This window comes from Littorina saxatilis, linkage group LG4, assembly GCF_037325665.1.
Source record: "Littorina saxatilis isolate snail1 linkage group LG4, US_GU_Lsax_2.0, whole genome shotgun sequence".
Taxonomy (NCBI): domain Eukaryota; kingdom Metazoa; phylum Mollusca; class Gastropoda; order Littorinimorpha; family Littorinidae; genus Littorina; species Littorina saxatilis.
In genome coordinates this window covers 18,684,091-18,704,018 of record NC_090248.1, presented here as the reverse complement: position 1 = coordinate 18,704,018, position 19,928 = coordinate 18,684,091, and the positions used below count along the sequence as shown (strand labels likewise).

Here is a 19,928-nt window from a genome sequence, read left to right as displayed (position 1 = left end):
CAATAACTCCCTAACCGTGTGTTTGACTGGTCCCAATTTTTGTAAGGACCGTCTCAGGAATGTATAGAACCTGTTCACCAAGTTTGGTGACGATCGGTCCGTTCATTCTTGAGATCTATATGCGAACACAAACACACACACAAACAAACAAACACATCGACCGAATCCTATACACACCCCTATACCGGGGGTGTAAAAACAAGTCGCGTAAGGCGAAATTACTACATTTAGTCAAGCTGTGGAACTCACAGAATGAAACTGAACGCACAGCATTTTTTTTACAGTGACCGTAGTCCGCCGCTTGTGCTAAACGGAGTGAAACTGACGAGCCTGTTTAGCGCGGTAGTGGTTTCACTGTGCTGCATAGCACACTTTTCTGTGCCTCTCTTCGTTTTAAGTTTCTGAGCGTGTTTTTAATCCAAACATATCATATCTATATGTTTTTGGAATCAGGAACCGACAAGGAATCAGATGAAATTGTTTTTAAATCGATTTCGGAAATTTAATTTTGATCATAATGTTTATATTTTTAATTTTCAGAGCTTGTTTTTAATCCAAATATAACATATGTATATGTTTTTGGAATCAGAAAATGACGAAGAATAAGATGAAATTGTTTTTGGATCGTTTAATAAAAAAAATAATTTTAATTACAAGTTTCCGATTTTTAATGACCAAACTCACTCATTAGTTTTTAAGCCACCAAGCTGAAATGCAATACCAAACCCCGGCCTTCGTCGAAGATTGCTTGGCCAAAATTTCAATCAATTTTATTGAAAATTGAGGGTGTGACAGTGCCGCCTAAACTTTTACAAAAAGCCGGATATGACGTCATCAAAAGTATTTATCGCAAAAACGAAAAAAACGTCCGGGGATATCATTCCCAGGAACTCTCATTTCAAATTTCATAAAGATCGGTCCAGTAGTTTGGTCTGAATCGCTCTACACACACACACGCACAGACAAACACACACACACACACACACAAAAACACACACACATACACACACATACACACACACACACACACACACACACACACACACACACACACACATACATACACCCCGACCCTCGTCTCGATTCCCCCTCTATGTTAAAACATTTAGTCAAAACTTGACTAAATGTAAAAACCAGCCCAGTTGTCTTCGACGTCAAACAAATGTCTAAAATGTCTGTAGCTGTCTATTTTCGCAAAAATAGACCGGAGACGACGTCACGCCAAGAAACGCACTGCACACACAAACCCCCTATCGTAAAAATGACTCACTTCCACATAATTCGCGTTTATATATATGAAATGCGTATGACATTTTATGTCATTTTAAGCCTCTAACGGCAATAAAAGAAGAAGTTATGAGATACACCAAGCGCTAGGCAGCTAATTTGGTGTTTCAATCGTGAAGTCACACATCTTTTTGAAAAAGAGGACTTCACACGATCTCATGGCAGAAAGTTGTGGATATTGATCAGAAATGAGTGTCTTATGTACATAAATCAGTGTCTGTTGTACATAAATCAGTGTCTGTTGTACATAAATCAGTGTCTGTTGCACATAAATCAGTGTCTGTTGCACATAAATCAGTGTCTGTTGCACATAAATCAGTGTCTGTTGCACATAAATCAGTGTCTGTTGCACATAAATCAGTGTCTGTTGTACATAATCAGTGTCTGTTGTGCATAATCCCTGTCTGTTGTACATAAATCATTGTCTGTTGCACATAAATCAGTGTCTGTTGTACATAAATCAGTGTCTGTTGTACATAAATCAGTGCCTGTTGTACATAAATCAGTGTCTGTTGCACATAAATCATTGTCTGTTGCACATAAATCAGTGCCTGTTGCACATAAATCCTTGTCTGTTGCACATAATACTACGACTGTCTACAGCAACAGCGAGAATGACGGAAAGAAAACTGACGCGTTCTGGTTTTAAAGGTACATGCACCACCCTTCCCGTGTCAACAATTCGGCTCACCATTTCAGATCGGTCCAGGCTTTCACGTGGAATAATACCACCCTTCCACCTCAACACACAACCAAAATCGACAACCTGACTGTTCTCTGTGCGAACTATTTTTGTAACTGACACTTGTTCGTCACAAAAAAAGAAGAAAACAAGTCGCGTAAGGCGAAAATACAATATTTAGTCAAGTAGCTGTCGAACTCACAGAATGAAACTGAACGCAATGCCATTTTTCAGCAAGACCGTAATACTATACTCGTAGCATCGTCAGTCTACCGCTCATGGCAAAGGCAGCGAAATTGACAAGAAGAGCGGGGTAGTAGTTGCGCTAAGAAGGATAGCACGCTTTTCTGTACCTCTCTTTGTTTTAACTTTCTGAGCGTGTTTTTAATCCAAACATATCATATCTATATGTTTTTGGAATCAGGAACCGACAAGGAATAAGATGAAAGTGTTTTTAAATTGATTTCGACAATTTAATTTTGATAATAATTTTTATATATTTAATTTTCAGAGCTTGTTTTTAATCCGAATATAACATATTTATATGTTTTTGGAATCAGCAAATGATGGAGAATAAGATAAACGTAAATTTGGATCGTTTTATAAATTTTTATTTTTTTTTACAATTTTCAGATTTTTAATGACCAAAGTCATTAATTAATTTTTAAGCCACCAAGCTGAAATGCAATACCGAAGTCCGGGCTTTGTCGAAGATTACTTGACCAAAATTTCAACCAATTTGGTTGAAAAATGAGGGCGTGACAGTGCCGCCTCAACTTTCACGAAAAGCCGGATATGACGTCATCAAAGACATTTATCAAAAAAATGAAAAAAACGTTCGGGGATTTCATACCCAGGAACTCTCATGTCAAATTTCATAAAGATCGGTCCAGTAGTTTAGTCTGAATCGCTCTACACACACACACAGACAGACAGACAGACAGACACACGCACATACACCACGACCCTCGTTTCGATTCCCCCTCGATGTTAAAATATTTAGTCAAAACTTGACTAAATATAAAAAGAAGCAACGATGTAGACTATTGTCGTGCAACCAGGTGAAGTGATGGTGTTATAACACGTAAAACGCTGATGAGATCTGAGACATTGAGCCGAATAGCTTACAATGGAAGGATGATACCTTTATTATAATAAAACAACAGACTTATAGAGAACTAGTAGGACTACCCGGCTCCGCTCAGCTCTCACTGGGATACAACCAAACACGAACCCACACTGATTTACACACCAAATCCAAACAAATATCTAGAACACGTCTCCCGCTCAGATTCAACCAATTACCTACCTCTGGTGACTCAATTTAAAAGAAAAAACACACTCAGCTTATGCATAATCATATACGCAGTTAAAAAAATGTAGGTCAATTAGTCTAATTGTTGTACTCTTTCGAAAAAAATATCCAAATCGGTGATGGACTCAACAGTAGGAGGTTCGAAATGGAGCTGGACCCATTCCCACCCAATTTTAACCTTTCAGACGTTAACCTCTTCTAATACCTGAAGGTCCAAGTATACAAAAACACCCCCGATCATCGGTGATCTGAAGAGATCAGTTATAAATCATTTATACAGCCAATCAGGATGGTTTAAATTGGGCGAGTGTGGCTACCGCTCAATGTCAAACCTCCTACTGTCGAGTCGATCCCTGAATTTGGATATTTTTTCCGAGCCAACAAATCAGACCATTTCATCTGCAAACGTGAAACTTTGTGGTGTGATCTTGCATAAATATGAAGTCATTCGCTGAACATTTGCAGAAATAATTAGCATTTTTATGTGGGTGGCATTTGTTTGGGGTCACCTTGTACTAAGACATCTAAATATTCAACAACCGCCACAGAGTTTAAACCCCAACAACAACAACAACAACAACAACACAAAAACAAAAACATATCAAAGATAACGTTTGTAAAAACAAGGGACTTTAGTTACATTCAGGGCAACTGACGCGTTCAACGTGTGACACGCACACCAGCTAGACGTAAACAAAGGAGCTTGCAGGTATCAAACAGTCTAGTAATCCGCTTACACAACTTTCGCTTCTTGCGGATGACGCACCATCGTGGTAAATAAACCACCTGTAGAATATCCTATCCACACGCGCAGTTTCCAGCCAAAATACACCGCTGCACGCAACAAGATGAAAATAACTCGGAACTATCAGCAAGACAAAAATAACTCGAGAACAATGCCTTTGCTGAGATGGCGGCCCATGTGTCAACATGCAATGAATGAAGACAGATCTTTCAGCTGGACAGACAGATAATTATGCTTTTTTTTAGACGTTGATCTTCTTTGTTTTACTGTTCTGCTTGCGATTGGTTTTCCCTTTTGTTAGGCTTTTTCTTCTTCTTTTTTTCATTGTTTTTTTCTCATCATTTATGGAACGTTTAATGAATGGAAAAAAAACCCCATCCACAGTACTTTGACCGAATGGTCTTTGAAGTGAATGAATCTATAGACAACTAATTATGGGAACATTAAAGACATAGCCTATTCTCAAAACATGGTACAATGTCTGCAATCACTAGAGGTGGCAGAGAGGATTCTAGTTTTTCCAGCGTTATTTTCGTCATCTTGACATCAAAGAGTTAATGTGAATACAGTTTGGCTCCCTGTCTCAGATGTCTTCAGACTTTTACATGGGATAATACATTTTGTTAGGCTTACCTCCACGACTCCAGTTGAAAACTATAACTTCGAAGCCTTTGGTGTCATATTTTGAATGAAGAGAGGTAACCAGATCTTGGTAAAGCGTCCGTATTCCTTGACTAGGCGAATAAAAGAAAGAGTTTTCAATTGAATAACCTTGCATTAATTAATGTTTTATCAAGGTTTCAACCATGTACCTTTTTTTTTACTGACACTTAAGCACACTGAAACGCGACATGTACCAATAATTACGAAATCAAATCATGAACTCACCGAAACCCAACGATTTTTTTTTCTCACAAAAAGCCAGAGAGATAGACAGACACGCAGAGAGGCATGTCAAGCAGGCAGGCAGACAGACAGAGACGGCCGGACGGAGAGGTTTGTTTGTTTGTTTGCTTAACGCCCAGTCCACCACGAAGGGCGATATCAGGGCGGTGCTGCTTTGACATTTAACGTGCGCCACACACAAGACAGAAGTCGCAGCACAGGCTTCATGTCTCACCCAGTCACATTATTCTGACACCGGACCAACCAGTCCTAGCACTAACCCCATAATGCCAGACGTCAGGCGGAGCAGCCACTAGATTGCCAATTTTAAAGTCTTAGGTATGACCCGGCCGGGGTTCGAACCCACGACTTCCCGCTCACTGGGCGGACGCCTTACCACTAGGCCACCGTGTTGCGGTGCCGGACGGAGAGAGAGAGACAGTCTAGTTCGGAAAAAAAGGAAACACGTAGACAATGAAAAAGAGAGACACTCAGGCAATACAGAATGATTAAGAAATATACTTACAATTCCATGACAAGGTAGACATGTGTTTTGTCGTCAAAAACATCTCTAAGTTCCACTATATTTGGATGAGCTAATCTGAAACAGAGAAAAACAACAAACTGTTAGCAGGATAAGCATAAGTATGCTGTGTTACGCAAATGTACAGGGCAATACAGACACACAAATCAACAAACACACAAATATAAACACAAAAACACACACACATTCATAAACACACACAGACAGACAGACAGACAGTCACACAGACACAGACACAGCTAATACATCAGATAACATTTTTACAAACAGTGCTATCGACATGTGCATCTGTCATTTCAAAGAAAATGTACAGAAATAAAAGACCAGACTCATAAAATGGAGAGAAAAAAACAATCTCACACACAAATGAACTCATTGTCATTGTCCCAGATGTGGGATTTAACCCAAAAATCATATTCAACAAATGCTACTCACATGCGGTGGATAGTGAACGGTCCAAACATTTGGGGGTTAACTGTGAATGAGCTACAAGGACGGGACTCGGATAGAGCTAGACGCGAAAGGCTTACTAAAATATGCCTCTCCTCCCTCGCACGCCCACCCCTCTTCCTGAAGCTGAGAAATATCTATAATTTGGACATCAAAATTGGGATATTTTGTGTATTTCTGATTGCCAGAAAAGCATTTAAACCCATCATTGTGTGAATAAGGATCTAATGTCGGGGTTTCACCACGGGAACAAGAACGTGACCCCCCCCCCCCCCGCTGAAAGTCCACAAAATGGGACACTCGCTTTTGACTAATACTTCTCATAATTTACTAGCCAGAGAGCAAATTTTACTTGCCAAACCAACCATTTCAATTCAGTCTTTCAGCAAGTTTACTCGCCTTTGGCGAGGTGATCAACAATCCTACTCGTCATTTACAGATTTCTACTCGCCACTTTCAGGCCTGCCCCCCCCCCCCCCCCACCCCCCCTATCAGACTCCAACAGACCCTGAAAGAAACCCCGAGGGTTGGAGGTCTACGAGTTACACCATATCCTCAGAGTATTACGAATACCTGTCCCAATATATATAGGCCAACTGGTCTAGGAGTACTTAATCTCAAATAGTCAGTCAGTCAGTCCTCTCATTTTGCTTGCATTTGACGTGTCTTCATATATATATATATAAAAAAAAAACCACTTGCCTACTGCTATGCCCTTAAACCTTAGTTTGACTGTTTTCCATGACTAAGTGACCGGCTTATGTGTATCATTTTTAGCAAATACCGGCGTGCATAACAGTATCAACACCCAGGGCAATCGCTCACTTATTTTTAGCAATTGATTACGGGTTCTCCTGTCAACCGATGCATAAGACTGGTCGGGCCAGAGATTCGAAAGCTTCTAAGTTTTGACCAGCACATACAAATGAAATAATAACAAGCAGGTCTCCAATGGACGAAATTGGGCGGCTGATCGTGAAGTCATAGGGTAATTTTTAAACTCAAATAGAAAATTCTAGAATTGACAAGTCAGAAATTTAAAGGGCCATATGATTAACAAAAGCTTTTCTGACCGGCACGGTCATTTCACATTAAATTTGAATGCGCTAATGACAAACAGACGGCGTCTAGCCCAATCCCTGGCGAAAAAAAGCGTATGGATGTACAGCATTCAACCAATTTCTCCCAAAACTAGTTACTAGTGCCTGTGCTATGAACAATGCACCACAGAAGGCCTTCAGAAAGTTGTACAGTAGACCACAATTGTAGTCAAGTGGCGTACACAGTCTTTTTGTGTAATTATCCCCAGCCCGACCCAGTTGCCTCCCCTGTCTATTATCTTCCCCTGACCCAAGTTGTGTCTCCAGCGAGGATTATTGTGTGTCTACTATCGTAGGGTAGACTCTTGACCGGATGCATTTCTAACCTCTTATCCCAGATTTAGGTGGTCGTTATGTAATGTGCCGCCGGACTGTCTGGGTATCGTTGGACGGCGTTTTGTCAAGTGGGTGTCATTTCTTTTGACAGGGTACATTATAGAAGATGCCAGGTCATGGCTTGGAGGTTTTAGTCTCTTACCCCTCTCCCCCTTCTTTGTAACTGGTTGTAATATAATGAGCCTTATCCGGTGTGCGTAATATTTCCTGTGCTTGACACCGACCCGGCTTCATGCCTTGGTAACGATCCTTTTCATTGGGCAGGCAATTTTAAGACGACACCCCCCGTTGCCTGACACCTAGGTATTCTTCCTATTGGCTATCAGAAGTGACCAGCCTTTAAAAGACTGAGTATTTAGGCTAGAGGAGAGAACGCGATTTGTGATATACTGAGCTGTGTGCTGCTCGATTGTGTCGGTTGACGTGAACGGTCGAAGTGCTGACCAAATTTGTCGCGAAGTTGTAATCAGTCGACTTGTGGTGTTAGATTCCGATACCTGTGCTCTTGTGTTTACGTTTCACTGAGTGTGCTCACTGGGGAGAATCTACACTGCTTTCTGGTGTTAACTTTCTGGTGTTAACTTTCTGGTGTTAACTTTCTGGTGTTAACTTTCTGGTGTTTGCTTCTGGTGTACGTTAAGTAAAAGTCACGTTATCGCAACCTCTGTCTTGGCGTCTCATTTATGCTTCCTGGCCTATTCCTCCCCCTTCCACTCCACCCTATCACATCTGGCGCATGCGGAGCAGGATTCAGGAAGTAGAGACGCCGTAGTTTAACACCAGAAAGCAGGGGTAGCAGTGTAGGAGGTACTCGGCGTATCCAAGATGGCGGTCGACGGGGTTCCTAGACCCCGGTGGCAGATGTTCCCCCCTCCCAGGCTTCCTGTCTTCACTGGTGGTGACGATGGCTGTCAGCTCGACGATTTCAGCACCGAGGCACGTCGCGTCATTTCCCATTTCAACATGGCGGCACTTGGAGGGGAGGGAGCAGAGTGGCTGATCCAGTCACTCGCTGGGGCTGCCAGGAAGGAGGTTAACCTGCACCCCCCTCAGGCGACCGCTACGGCTGACCTAGTCCTGACCATTCTGCAGGACACGTTTGGAGACCACGCCAGCATTTCTTCACTGCTTTCGTCATTCTTCACGCGTTACCAGGGACAAGAGGAGGGCCTTCTTTCATATGCCCACAGTTTGCAGTCTCTGCATGTCAAGATTAATTCTCTTGTTCCTGATACATTGACAGATGATGCTCTCCGGGATCATTTCAGCCATGGACTGTTTTTGCATCCTCTACGACGAGATCTGCTGCGCTTTGTGAGAGGGCGTGAGGCTGTCACTTTTGCGGCAGTCCGTGCCGAAGCTCTCAGGTGGATGAGGGAAGATGTCGATGTAGTGGCTGACCAAGCAACTCCTGTTTCCAAAGAGAGGAGTGCCGGGTTAAGCAGGCTGCAGGTCCCAGTCAACGAACTCGCCGTCAGCTCAGCAGAGCTTCGAGCTGCCCTGGACCAACACCCTCGAGCTGCCTTACGTCAACAGCAACCATCCGCGAAGCCACGTTGTTGGCTTTGCAACCGCCACGGGCATCTGCAGAACAGGTGCCCTACCAAGCGTCAAAGAGACCAACAACCGTTGTCATGGAGACAGCCAAGTGAGAAACGCGCGAGTCATCAGTCAACATCCATCACGGCGCAACCTCTCCGTGAGCAAAGCTGCCAGACAGAGGAAGAGCATCAAAATGTGACACTGCCAGTCCCCGTGCAGCTACACGACACTCAGCAGGTCACATTTTGGGATTCCATGCTCAATCTTGCCCCTTTACCCCAAGTCCCTGCTACCCCAACGTTCCCGGACCGAGGCACTGTCTGCATCGCACGCCCTGTCTTCCCCCCACCCGTCCAGCCTCATCCGGTGCAGCCAGCGGCCCCTGCACCTGTTCCTCGGGCCCAGGAGCTTCCAGTGCTAGTACTGCGAGTCCCAGACCAGCCTCTGGCTAGAGACCCAGAACCTCTGGTTCCTCCTCCAGCTGCTGTGCCTGTGCGCCGCTCACAGCGTATACGGCAGAGATTGTCGTCGTTCTGAGCAGTCATGGGATTAACTTGATTTTATTTATTTTGAACAGACGGACTTGTGTGTAATATAATAAGTGTGCCGCTGTCATAACCCCGCCATCCGTCTATAGTGAACAGTCAGGAAAACAATGTGCTGCTGTCATGTGGGCAATGTGTCATTTGTGAGACTGTTCGTGTTCTGCTAAGAGACTGTGTGTACACTATGAGTATTGATTGCCTGTTGTATTGTGTCTTGTATGAATGGGTTGGGTGACTGTGCGTGTCATCCGTTACCGTTTCTGATTTTATTTGTTGTTTCACTTGAGTGAACTTGTGTTTGATTTATAGATGTCATTTTCAGCTATTCCCGAGGCGCTGTACCTGCGAGGACGCAGTTGGTATAGAGCTGGGGGGGATGTAGTCAAGTGGCGTACACAGTCTTTTTGTGTAATTATCCCCAGCCCGACCCAGTTGCCTCCCCTGTCTATTATCTTCCCCTGACCCAAGTTGTGTCTCCAGCGAGGATTATTGTGTGTCTACTATCGTAGGGTAGACTCTTGACCGGATGCATTTCTAACCTCTTATCCCAGATTTAGGTGGTCGTTATGTAATGTGCCGCCGGACTGTCTGGGTATCGTTGGACGGCGTTTTGTCAAGTGGGTGTCATTTCTTTTGACAGGGTACATTATAGAAGATGCCAGGTCATGGCTTGGAGGTTTTAGTCTCTTACCCCTCTCCCCCTTCTTTGTAACTGGTTGTAATATAATGAGCCTTATCCGGTGTGCGTAATATTTCCTGTGCTTGACACCGACCCGGCTTCATGCCTTGGTAACGATCCCTTTCATTGGGCAGGCAATTTTAAGACGACACCCCCCGTTGCCTGACACCTAGGTATTCTTCCTATTGGCTATCAGAAGTGACCAGCCTTTAAAAGACTGAGTATTTAGGCTAGAGGAGAGAACACGATTTGTGATATACTGAGCTGTGTGCTGCTCGATTGTGTCGGTTGACGTGAACGGTCGAAGTGCTGACCAAATTTGTCGCGAAGTTGTAATCAGTCGACTTGTGGTGTTAGATTCGGATACCTGTGCTCTTGTGTTTACGTTTCACTGAGTGTGCTCACTGGGGAGAATCTACACTGCTTTCTGGTGTTAACTTTCTGGTGTTAACTTTCTGGTGTTAACTTTCTGGTGTTAACTTTCTGGTGTTTGCTTCTGGTGTACGTTAAGTAAAAGTCACGTTATCGCAACCTCTGTCTTGGCGTCTCATTTATGCTTCCTGGCCTATTCCCCCCTTCCACTCCACCCTATCACACAATGAAGGTGTAAATGTCATGAGGTCGAGCGCAGGTGGCAGTAAGAATTGTGATTGGATTATCTGCCTCAGTGCATCAGACACCTTTGTGCTAGAAGAGAAAATAGCATTGTTTGGCAATCATGGAATACTTTCATCATTCTGCGTTAGAAACTTACCGCAGAATCGAACCATGTACCTCAGTTGTTATCCCAGGTCTACTCCTTACCCGTGCGCAGGAAAAACCGGGGAACCGTATGCAAACAGCCTCACACAGTAAAACTTCCATTGTTTACTTTCAACAGGAAGCGCCGGGTTTAAAATTGTGTGTTTTAGACTTTATTTGACCGGTTGGTGTAACACTATTACCTGTTCCTGTGAAAGCCAGGATTTATTTGCATGAAATACCGGCTTTAACAAGAAGAGCAAACGCTCGATCGAGTCACTTTCGCAGTTCTGAATATTATATGAGGCATCAGATGGACAGGAAGAAATTGCTATTCACAACACAATGAGTCACGTTCACATAAAATTTGAGCCCGGTCACTTTTATAGTTTCCGAGAAAAGCCCAACGTTAAGTTGTGTGTTGCCGAACAGAAAAGGCTAGTTATCTCCCTTGTTTTTCTGATAACGTTCGTAAAAGGCTACAGATGTAAATACTTTGATGTAAAGAATAATCCTACAAAGTTTCAATCACATCCGATGAACTTTGTCAAAGATATAAAATGTCTAATTTTTCCTTTGACGCTGACCTGTGACCTTGAAAAAGGTCAAAGGTCAACGAAACCATCGTTAAAGTGTAGAGGTCATTGGAGGTCACGACTAAACAAAATATGAGCCCGATCGCTTTGATAGTTTCCGAGATACTTTGTCAAAGATATAAAATGTCTAATTTTTCCTTTGACGCTGACCTGTGACCTTGAAAAAGGTCAAAGGTCAACGAAACCATCGTTAAAGTGTAGAGGTCATTGGAGGTCACGACTAAACAAAATATGAGCCCGATCGCTTTGATAGTTTCCGAGAAAAGTCCAACGTTAAGGTGGTGTCTACGGACGGCCGGCCGGACAGACTAACACTGACCGATTACATAGAGTCACTTTTTCTCAAGTGACTCAAAAACGGAAAGTGCAAATTATGTTTAACAAGACTTTATATAATTTCAATCTTGTGAGATATGTGACATGTGTACTCAAGCATACGCTTACATGAGTGGATTCAATTTTGACATAATAGCGCAATTGCTGGTTCTTTTCTCTGCGTCTGTACACACCCGCCAAATCAACAGAAACACACCCTTCAAATCGATAGGCAAACAAAGTAAGGAGGCAGAATTGTACAACTCACTACGTTGTGAGCTCTGCCTACTGCCGTACGACACTCGCCAGGCCACGAGCTTAGCTTCCTGACTTCTAAATACCAGTGCAAGTGTTGGCAGCATATTTTATCCGCCCCAGTGCACCTGGGTTAATTACAGAGTTGTACCAACTCCAGTCATGCCCCGGGCTTAGTGCAACGCTGGACTGTGTAGTGTTTACAAACTCCTTCAATGCCAGATTAGTCCGGGTACCAAAGTCTGTGGTTTGTCCTTTGGGAAGTGTGTGAGTGTGTGTGTGTGTGTGTGTGTGTGTGTGTGTGTGTGTGTGTGTGTGTGTGTGTGTGTGTGCGTGCCTGTGTGTGTGTGTGTGTGTGCGTGCGTGCGTGCGTGCGTGCGTGCGTGCGTGGTGTGTGTGTGCGTGCGTGCGTGTGTGTGTGCGGGTTTGTGTGTGTGTGTGTGTGTGTGTGTGCGTGCGTGCGTGCGTGTGTGTGTGTGTGTGTGTGTGTGTGCGTGCGTGCGTGCGTGCGTGCGTGTGTCTATGTGAGTATGGGGTTCGATTCACTGCCTGAAAATACCGTGGCACTAGCGAGGCTGAAACAAAATTGTACCTTCCTTCTCGTGTAAACTATACTGTGTAAGTCTCCATTGCTTCGTGCAGAGTTTTACCAAGGATAAGAGGACCTTTCCACCTGGATAACATGCCACAAATCTAATATCGGGGTTTGTCAGACAAGATGACATAATAGTATGACGTCATAGCATACCTGCGTAATACTGAGATTTCGTTATCCAACGACTCCTCCTTGCCCTTGAGGCCGTGTCGGTCGATGCATTTGATGGCGAAGTACTTCCCTCTGTCGTGTTTGTCCTCTGCAAGCACCACCTCTGAGAACGCACCCCTGCAACACGCACACAAAACAACATGATAATCACGGAGATCACAGATGAGATAGAAATAAGATACAACTCTATTTACGTAAGGCATAAGTATAAGCATAAGCATAAGCACAAAGTTGCGTGTGTTTTTTTCCACCAACCATTTGCCCAATAAAAATTACGAAAAACACTGGGAGAGACAAAATTAGCCTATATCGCGGAATTCAGACACCCAGACTGGTTGTGATTTTAGTGTGATTTGAATGTGCCCTGGACCCAGACGTTGGCAGCAAAACAACTCTTGCTAATGTGACTCCCCTTGCTCGTGTAATTATTAATTAATTCATAAAAAAGCGACAATTCATCCACACGACACATCAAATCTACCTGCAAAATCTCACAGTGGAAAAAGTCCAGAGCCCCTTCAAAAATCATAACAGCACACAGCAACAAGACCAGGTCAACACTAACAAACGCTGGAGGATTGCTCAAACACTACTACATCTGACGTTCCAGGAAAAACCAGCCCAACACCAAACAAGTCGCGTAAGGCGAAATTACTACATTTAGTCAAGCTGTGGAACTCACAAAATGAAACTGAACGCACTGCATTTTTTCACAATGACCGTAGTCCGCCGCTTGTGCAAAAGGCGGTGAAATTAACGAGCCTGTTTAGCGCGGTAGTGGTTGCGCTGTGCTGCATAGCACGCTTTTCTGTACCTATCTTCGTTTTAACTTTCTGAGCGTGTTTTTAATCCAAACATAATGTTTTTGGAATCAGGAACCGACAAGGAATAGGATGAAATTGTTTTTAAATCGATTTCGGAAATTTGATTTTAATAATAATTTTTATATTTTTAATTTTCAGAGCTTGTTTTTAATCCGAATATAACATATTTATATGTTTTTGGAAATCAGAAAATGATGAAGTTTAAGACGAACGTAATTTTAGGATCATTTTATAACAAAATAATTTTAATTACAATTTTCTGATTTTTAATGACCAAAATCATTAATTAATTTTTAAGCCTCCAAGCTGAAATGCAATACCAAAGTCCGGCCTTCGTCGAAGATTGCTTGGCCAAAATTTCAATCAATTTGATTGAAAAATGAGGGTGTGACAGTGCCGCCACAACTTTTACAAAAAGCCGGATATGACGTCATCAAAGACATTTATTGAAAAAATGAAAAAAAAACGTCTGGGGATATCATACCCAGGAACTCTCATGTAAAATTTCATAAAGATCAGTCCAGTAGTTTACTCTGAATCGCTCTACACACACACACACACACACACACACACACACACACACACACACACACACACACACACACACACACACACACACACACACACACACACACACACACACACACACCACGACCCTCGTCTCGATTCCCCCTCTATGTTAAAACATTTAGTCAAAACTTGACTCAATGTAAAAACGATGATAGATTGCTGAAACACTCCGACCGTATTTACTGCTGCAACACTTCACGCCCTCTTACCACCGAATCGATCACGATAAACGAGAAAACGATTGAAGGTCCAGGCTGGTGAATCTCCCCTCCCATGAAAGAAGCATGATTGACTGATTGCACACATATCAGCACGTGCATTCAGTTCTCTTTGGTACAGTTCGTTCAGTCACTTTTAGTTCAACGCTGACAAGTTAAAGCTGTCTTTCTCGTCGTGCAAATTTATCTTGAAAAAGCATGATTTTTTCCTACAGGTTTGAGCATTTAATAAATAGCATCCTTCCTATTGGACACATATAAATCTACAGACTGGCTGCGTTCTAGGCTGAGTCAGATTTTTTTGCGCACTGAATTTATTCCACAGCAATAGTAGTCTGCGATATTAATTCAGCAAACACTCCCTACTCTGCACATGATGAATTTATGCTGTTGATGTTTTGGCATAAGTTCAAGTGCTCCTGATACAGCAGTGAGGGCCTTGAACAAAGACAAGTTTACTTTAAGACGTGCATTTAAGTATCTTCTTTCTCATCTATCTTATAACCTTGTCCTATACTTGTGTATTTTTCAAGACTTTCATTTCTGTATTAAGGGCTCTTGAAGACATCTGTTTTCTTTCTCTTCTGTCTCATCTTGTTGTTATTCTTAATTTATACGTTTTTCACTGTATCAACCTTTAGTGATATGAAAAAAAGTAAAAATCAGAGTTGAGAATGAACAAATTCAATGACCAAACAGCAGGAAAAATGATTTCAATGTTTCATATTTTGAAGAAACATATCAAGATTATCATGGATCTTCTCGTTTTTCCACATGGCGCTGTTTACTGCTTCACATTAAATAAAAATGTATTCAACTTTTTGTACTACTGGGAGGAGTTAAATTGAAAGAAACACTCCAAAAGGAAAAATAATGGAATTTCTGAAAAACGACAGTGAGCCTACAAACGACGACCTTAACACCATTCCCTCTTAGGTTGGCCTTGCTATAATCCGCTACTAAAGTGAACGTAAACTTAATTATTTATTCTCCACTACGAAAAAGCAAACAACAAAAGGCCCTTGACTCTCACGGTTCTGTTGCCGGATTGATAACGCAAGAAATGTCGAAACCCCACTCCATTCGTTCGTCGTGAGACATCCATCATAGCTTTGTCTCTCTGACACTGTAAGCATGTCTATTTTGTCTGTGTTTCTCTCTTTGTCAATTACTCAATCAAACTCTCCTCTCCATTAACTCATTCGACCCCCCCCCCCCCAAATCCCTCCCCCTTTCTATCTCCAACTCATGCTTTCCTTTTTCACATTCGCTCACCTCTCTCACCACTCTCTCACTCTCCCCCCCCCCCTCTCTCTCTCTCGGAGATTGCCACACCGCATCGTGTCCGTTCGTTCGCATCGTGTCCGTTCGTTTGTCAAAATGTCCCACTCTCTTCAGAAAGTAGCCAGACAGTTGACTATTTGTATGTGTAAAAGCAGAGCCGTATCTTATGTAAAAGCCTGGCCAAAGCTGAGATGGTGAGCAGAATGGCTTTCACGGGGGAAGATGTGTGCCTTCAAATCGATCCTCTCTTCATGTAGACTTCAATATCTCTCTTCTTCCTTTGTCTGGGGTCTTTGTTTTGCACGCAGCGTGCATACACATTAATTCAACGTTTCAGGGCGTGGTGGGCTTGGCAGAGAATCACGAGATCGGAACATTCACGATTAATGGATCTAAACCGAGGGAAGCAGAACATTTTTTTTTTTTTTTAACTGAAATTTGATGTTAAAAAGTGACAAGATTCATCAGGTTCTCGCGCGTACGACGGAATACTGATATTGTGTACAGTTTATCTTAACCGATTAGAAGATGGTGAATAAACGTTCTTCACGGTGATAAAAAACATGTACATACATAAACTTACATGTATTGTATGTAAATGTAAACGTTACATGTATGCGTGGAAATAAGCAGAACAACAAAAACTGTTAAACTACTCGCCAAATCCCTCATCATCAACAGTTATTATTCATAACATAATTATTGTCTTACTTCGCCTGGCCGTATAGGAATTTGGATCTCGGAAAATAAAGATGCCGGTTACGCAGTTGCTTTGTCTATTTCGAAAGAGTTCATCGAATGTATGTGTAAACTTCCCCCACACAATGCTTCTTTAGAATGCCGGCCAAAGAATTCTCAGCGGACATAATTAAAACAGAACACCAAGGTGTTCGGTTCTTCTAAATGGTGACCTTTACCTAGCTATTAGTCAGAAGAAAACGTGTGGGTAGAGTGAGCCATGGAGAGCTTTTTTTAAACATAATTTCGACACCTCGCACGAAAACCTCGAAGCCTCAAATGGCAACATTATGACATTTTGCACATTGCACAAAATGTTGTTATTAACCCGAATTGTATAGAAACCAGGGGAGAATTAGATGTAAAACGGGTAGAAATTAAAGTAATGTTTAAAGACAACACTGGGCTATATTTAATTGCCCACAAATTTGCACGCACGCACGTGAAGAAGTAGGAGACAAAGAAACCCACACAATTCAACACAGATTTATAAAGAAGGGGAAATAAGACAGTTCCCATTTAAACACAAGCCAATACAAGAACGCAACACCACAGTTGAGTTCAGAAGAACGACAACAATACTCATCGACCATCAGTCTGTGAGAACATCAAACAGATTTCACGTGCGCTAGAAAGCTCGACAAATATAAATATGCCAAAATCAATACGCACACATGTAGCCCTGGCTGTCCGTTGCATCGCACAATGGGCGAGTACACAAACGGCTTCCTTAACTGTTCATTAATTCATCAACAGCAGGAAGCATCAAAATTCATCAAGAGAAGTGTATTGTTACGTTGTTGGTGTCATTCATGAGCGAGAAGTGTATTGTTACGTTGTTGGTGTCATTCATGAGCGAGAAGCATAAACATTCATCAACTCCCGGGCTGGTGAATGCGGATAGCCGGACACACGGTATTTTATCAAAGTGAATATCCAAAACGTCGGATATTAAAGTAAGGATTTTAAAGTAAAACTGTGTGACTGCGGACGAGAAAACCCGGACAATGCCGCACCCAAAAGGTTTAAATGGTGTCTTTTTTTTTACCCCCATCATCATAATATCATTCAGCGGTATGCAAGTGTGAACGTGTGTACCTGGGCGCGTGCGTGTCAGCATCACTTCGTGCATGAATGTCTGGAACTAGTCATATTTTTTTTTTATAAGCAAATCGTTTTCGTGGTCATCTGGAATTGGAGGAAAAGCAGCAAGGGGAGGAGAAAGGACGAAACTCTAGACAGCACGTGCGACATGTGATCTGACTTGCCTCAACATCATCACAGACAAAACACCACAAGCAATTTACCCTGACACCTGACCGCGGCAAGAAAATCCCCAGCGAACGAGAGGAGAACAAGTCATTCACAGTGTCCATCCAATTCTACTGGGGCCTCTGTCTTTTCCTTTTCTTCGCCGACAAACAAAAATCGAAGAGCAACAATTTACTGGAGGTTTCGACTCGAGTAAATCGTCCCAGGGAAAGGGCTGACAGAGTTGATGGGCATGGACGTAGGGTCGGGAGATGCGACGGGTGGGGGTGGGAGGGGGGATGAGGTGGGCAAGGCTCGGGAAAGTAAAGGAGTAGTGAGGGGGGGGGGGACGGACTGGTTCTAAGCAATGTAACCCCGTTCAAGGCGGAAGAGGTAAAACCATAAGACACAATGCTTTGTACAATCGTGTGTATTTGCACTGGGAATCTTTCTATGCTTGCGTAATATCTTTTTATGTGTATGTTATGTGTATGTCATATTATCCTACATACGTGAGAGAGACAACCAATGAGATAAGAATATCGTTCAATTCACACGTGGTGATAATTATCATGTAAATGAGGGAATGTCAAACTAGTCTGACACGGACCTGATTTTGCACTGCTCGTGATGACAACGTTACTGAGACAAACGTCATAACGGAAACACTTTTGCGCTTGTTGTCTTCTCTTGAAGAATTCACTCCAGGGAACGAGTCTGTGGACACCATTCCTGAGCCAAGCAACGCTGGTTCTCACTCTTCAACTCAACACTTCAACCCCAACACGCCAACTTAACTCTCCAACGCGACATCCGCCAAAAGCAGGGGGAGATTCCAGAAACTATTCAGCGTGTGTCACGGCACTCGGGGTTTGTTCTCAACAAACCGTCAATCCCAGAGAAAGAGACCGTGTACGCAGAATGTTGATTCGAAGAACGCTGTTCCTCTACAACTCTCCCCAACTCCCCTGCGCAGTTGTCTCGAAAAGTAGCCGAACATTCGAAAACATAAAAAAGCAAATACCGATACTTAGACCTCTGTGATTGGCACTGAGTGGTGGTCCTTAAGAAACCGTTCACCAAAGGGACGGAACATTCTACAGCCATACGCTTCGGGGTAAAATACCATGGTATTAAAATCACACCAAGCGGGCATACCTGCACCCAGTCACTCCCATTATACTACTTGGCCCTTCTGTAGGTAAGAAAAAACAACACTCTTGTTCAGCCCTACAATTACCAAGTATAGTATACTGCCAACACAATCAGTTGCTTGTAAGTACAAGAACTACTTCGGGATGGACAAAAGTAAAATGATTAAGTGGGAAGAGCATTATTAACGTCTCACTTTCAGGACAAGTGCAATGTTCAATCTTTTCTGCACAGTATCTGCGAAAAATAAAATACGCCACATTTTCTTGAGTCAGTAAGAGAGGAAAAAATTAATGTTCATGCAACAATCGATCTTCTCTTCACATGCATTACTTTCAATGTTAACATTTTGCGGTTACGTGTATTGAGTTACTCCAATATGCCATTGTCCTCAGCCATACAAATGAAATCCTATCTCTCTCTTTCTGTCCTAGTATTATCAGGGACACTGCAAACACTACCAGGTGCCTGCGATAACCAGAACAACTTCGTGACGGGAAAACTCGTCGGTGCAATGAAAGAACAACTTCGTGATGAAAGGAAATAAAAAACCTTAAAATCATGAGTCGGAATAGTATCACGTTTCTTTTTCAGCATTAGTGCGACATTAAATCTTCTGTTCACAAAATCCCTACATAATAAAATATGCAATACTTGCTGCGTCAGTAGGAGAGACAAAACGTGTGTGAAACATTGGTTTTCTATTTGTCGATATCAAAACTGTCTGCACCCCCCCAAATTAAATTACACACACGCACACACACCACAACATTTCATTTTTATGACCGACAAATGGCAAGGGCAATGACGGATCGAGTATGGGTGTAACTCAATATACCTAACCCGCAAGGTGTGTTTTGATACTAGGGGAGTTTTATTTAAATTTAGCCTCCACCTTGAGTGAAGTAGGGGTTGAAGTATATTCAGAGTTGATACGGTGCCCTTGGCTGCGATCTTATCAACTCGTAAGAGAGGGGGGTCGACAGGTAGCTAGATACCATGCTGAAATGAACTGGACAAATTGTGGCCTTTATATTGAACGGCAGAGCCGCGCTTCTGGTTGTTCTTTGCATGTACAATTTGTCTGGCTGCATGATTTAACCTATTT

The 19,928-nt window shown here is 42.7% G+C and overlaps 2 protein-coding genes across 2 annotated transcripts in view; one reads left to right on the top strand and one right to left on the bottom strand.

Moving 5' to 3' along the window:
- The window catches only part of LOC138964152 (RNA helicase Mov10l1-like), a 269,101-nt gene that overhangs the window by 95,064 nt on the left and 154,109 nt on the right, over window positions 1-19,928 (top strand). The window lies entirely within an intron of this gene.
- LOC138964155 (calcium/calmodulin-dependent protein kinase type 1-like) overlaps window positions 1-19,928 on the bottom strand; it is a 99,317-nt gene that overhangs the window by 57,299 nt on the left and 22,090 nt on the right. The window contains exons 2-3 of the mRNA XM_070336043.1: window positions 12,766-12,900; window positions 5,441-5,515 (exon numbers count right to left, since the gene is read on the bottom strand). Coding sequence (XP_070192144.1) covers window positions 5,441-5,515; window positions 12,766-12,900 — 210 coding nt within the window. The remainder of the gene's footprint in view (window positions 1-5,440; window positions 5,516-12,765; window positions 12,901-19,928) is intronic.